This window comes from Colletotrichum gloeosporioides, assembly GCF_011800055.1.
Source record: "Colletotrichum gloeosporioides strain Lc1 chromosome Unknown consensus_53, whole genome shotgun sequence".
In the NCBI taxonomy this organism is placed as follows: Eukaryota; Fungi; Ascomycota; class Sordariomycetes; order Glomerellales; family Glomerellaceae; genus Colletotrichum; species Colletotrichum gloeosporioides.
This window is the reverse complement of record NW_025544698.1, coordinates 488,091-491,940: the sequence shown is the minus strand read 5'-3', so window position 1 is coordinate 491,940 and position 3,850 is coordinate 488,091. Positions and strand designations below refer to the sequence as shown.

General features: G+C 45.4%; 1 pseudogene across 1 annotated transcript; it reads right to left on the bottom strand.

Moving 5' to 3' along the window:
- Window positions 1-778: 778 nt before the first annotated feature.
- Window positions 779-1,831, bottom strand: GCG54_00011672 (annotated as a pseudogene). The gene is given in 4 exon segments: window positions 779-1,076; window positions 1,096-1,380; window positions 1,540-1,695; window positions 1,793-1,831. Coding segments are annotated over 4 exon segments (778 nt in total).
- Window positions 1,832-3,850: the final 2,019 nt, after the last annotated feature.

The following is a 3,850-nucleotide window of genomic DNA, read 5'->3' as shown; positions in this document are numbered from 1 at the left end:
ATTAGTTAGTAATACTAACTAATTACTAAGTATTTCTTTTTATACTCTACTAATTATTCTCTTATCTTATTATTATATAACTTATACTATAGTTCTTCTATTCTAAGTAAATCTCTATTATTCCTATTAATTCTATAGTATAAATATCCTATCCTAGCTACCTAATACCTAAGTAGGTTAGTTAACTGTTATCTATATATAACAGGTTATAACATTATTCTTATCTATTAGGCTTAACTTAATTAAGAAATAAATCACAAAAGAGCTAGGCTTTTAGGTACTTTAAAGAAGGAGGACCTTACCTAGATATTAACTTCATAATCTTCAGAGAATCAAAAGAACGTAGTTCTATAGAATTTACAGATAGAGATTCTAAAGATTCATAAGAAGATTTAGTCCTTCTCTTCAGCTGCAGGTGCACTAGTCTATATTTCTATATCTATATATCTAAGAAACACTTAAATTTCCTATTAAAAGAATACCCTTTAAAATAACAGTCTCACTAAGTAGACTTATCTATAGGTTTCTATAAGGATGCATAATTATATCTCAGAAAGGTGTTTATCTCGCTTCTTACTAGGCCTCGCTAATTTATTCACGTAATGAATTAGGGCAGCAGAAACCACACTAGGAGTAGGTACCTTCCAATCTTATCACTGATTCTCTCATAGTGAAGATTCTCATTGAATCTCTCCCCTGGCCTGTCAAGCTAACACCGTCTTAGCCAGGCACTCAATTTCTCTGGATGCAGAGCTCCCGCAATTACCAGCCCTAGCCTTCAGTTCTTCTTATTCCGCAGCATGACCAAGACGCCCGTCTTCGTCAGACCAATCCTATGCATCAGCATCTCCATGACAAGAGTTACAGCTATCTACGGTGAGTCCTGCGGGGAACGTGATAACGCATCGTTGCCCGGTTGGCATTCCACCTAAAAGCAGTTCGAATACGCCATATGGACTACTTTCTATAGCCTTGGCTTCCACTTCAAGGGACTGATCACGCCCTATTCGTCTCACGCGTCCGTAAGCTGTGTCAGGTTGCTGACGATGCCACACAACATTGTTCTTCCAACCATGCTTAGTCCATCTCAGTAACGCTTCGCAGTAGGATCCTCGTCATAACTGGATTTCTATAGCCTATAGAAAGTGTCCAACTAAGGCTCGTTAAGCCATTCGAATCGCGCTTATCGACATACAAGTGAACAGAAAAAAGCAGTGTCTCAGCCTCCCAGCAGCGTTGCATTCGAATAAGCTTCAGCAAAAGGAACCTCGTTCGGTTGCATCCCACCAACAGCAGACCGTTGCATTTCGATGAATAAACACCTGGCTTAACAAGGTGATTGTTGAGTCGTTGCTTCAAGATCTCCGGCCTTCCATCCACCTGCCTTACCCGTGCTAGGAGAATTAGCTCAATGTGCTTTTACTTGAAGATGCGGAGGGCTGGATCAGACCCCCTGATCAAGCCATTTGAGTAAGTTTTAGCGTCTGCTCCAGCTCACAATAGACCTAGGGCTACAGAAAACGTGCCTTGTTTGCATACCATCATTGAGGCCGCTATGCGCCATCTGTCGATTGTCGTGGTCTTTTTCACGTCCACATCGACCCTTTCTATGTAGTTTATGAGCGTTTCTGGCGAGGGCGACAAAAGAGAGTGGATCAGCAGCATGTCACCGCTTCTATCAACGCCCAAAGCAGGCTGTGCGGGTCTAACTCATAGCGTCACTAATCTTGCAAGAGAAGATTCATCAAAGTGATTGCATTCCGATTGACAGTGGTTATAAAGACGGGAGTACGCAACCGGCAGTCCGGAACTCTGCCGAAATCTGCGCCATCCTAGACGACAAATGACGCGATGTCTGGATGACGTTTCAAGGCAGCGACGTACCCGGCTGCCGCTTGTTGAAACTACATGCACTTCGAATGAACGGGCTGTGGCGAGTAGCCAAAGCTATTGATGCGATGATCAATCAATCAAATCATGTGCTGAGGCTAGTAAACCAGGGAATCTCGAAACTTCCTGCTATTTCAGACGATCAAGTAAAGTTCAACCCCCGGCAAGAAACCGTAACACAAGGCCTGGAACATTGCTTGGAAAGCCGGTCGATGATACTTCTGCATTTGAACGCCGTATCGCGAATGAAGAAAGAAGGCCTATCAGACAAATTCAGGCAATCCCAAGTGCAATTCGAAACACGCAACGGGCGAACCAGAGGCGGAGGATCAGGCAGATCAGTCAGAGCATGCTGGAGGAAGCAGGCAGGTAATACCAATAGCAAGGGCGACAGGCAAATCCGCGAGAGCGACCACGATGAATAACTCTTATCAGGTCGTATACTCATTCCAAGAAAATCGTTCGTCCGAAACATCAGCCGACCGCATCTTTAGGCGGCCATTTCGTTCGTTATGACAAAACCATAGACCACAAGCACTGACTAAGACTTCTGGACGAACCAACTAGCTGCACGAGTCTAGTGACACCTCCTTTCAAGTAGTCAGAACTTGCACCCAGCTGTCAGACCACGTGCGTGAAGTGGCTTGATTCAACTTACGTACGATCGTGAGGGCGCCTCTGCAAAGTGGGTATGGCTGATCCCTTAAGAAAAGACGGGATTCATGCCGTCATTCGGGCCCGAGCTCCGGGGCCGAGCTCCGGGGCCATGCTCCGTCTTGTAACCCGGACCAATCAAGCTACTTTTGCCTGGCAGAAGCTCCACTTTATCAAAAACATCGCAGATCAACGAGGCAGATCAACAAGGTGAAAAGTCAGACCAACAGGTTAGATTAATGATGTAGACTGGCAAGCTCTTAGACCAGCAGGATCCCCCAGAATCAGTGACACCAATTAACACTACCAGCCTGTTAGAAATTCTCAGATCAACACTTCAGAGAACTCTTCTCAAAAGTTCACAGACCAACACTCTGGTAAGAATGTCGTAAACCAATATGTCAGCGCACAAATTTGAACTGCAGGACATTAAATCCAAAACGAGCGGAATACCGAGATCTGGGGCATTGAACTAATGCTTCGGCGCGAGGCCATGGGTCCGCTGGATTGGCGCCGCGTCCTGCGTCGGTGACAGCTGGTCGAACGGCACTAGGCTATCCACGCGAAACCTCCGGTCCTTGGACGTGCAAGAATTCATCCCACATGACCGACCACATGGCTTGTTACTTGCGTGCAACACACAAGCCAAACTACTGCCAACATTTATGAAATAAGGAGAACGCTTCTAGCGTCGAAAAGCTGCAGAGGTAGAGAGACTAGGACTGATTGAGTCTGGAGTTTAGCAGCTTCTCCTTTGTTACGTTAGTATGTAGTCAGGAGTTACTATGATGGGAGGAGAAGCTATTGCTGAAGCCTTGGTACTGAATGTCTGGGAGTCCCTTGATCCACAAAACTCGGCATCCTGGGAGACGAGACTGAATCCTGTGAATTTGGAAGATCTTATGAAAATGAGGCTGCCACGCTATGGAATGTTCTCAGTGTGTAGCTGAAAACGCAAATAGACAACTAAAAGCGGTGCAATAGAGAGAAGAGTTAATTCAGGAATGCCAGAGAGCCCAGCGATCAGATAGTCAACAGTCCATAGAATTAGCTTGAAATGAGGTTACGCTGTGACCCTCAACATTTTTCCCCGTTAGAGTCATACGGCAGTTAACAAGGTGCCCCTCCATCCGGCAAACTGCGAAGAAAGGTTAGAAGGGGAGAAGGATTACTTTAGAAGCATCGTGAAAGCTAGGCACTGTAGATTTTACCACGAGTGTGGGGGTTTTCCAAAGCTACCCTAGAGGCCAGAGTAGTCCGAGAGCAATCATGAATCATGAACATTGAAGCTTTCTGGGAGTGGGAA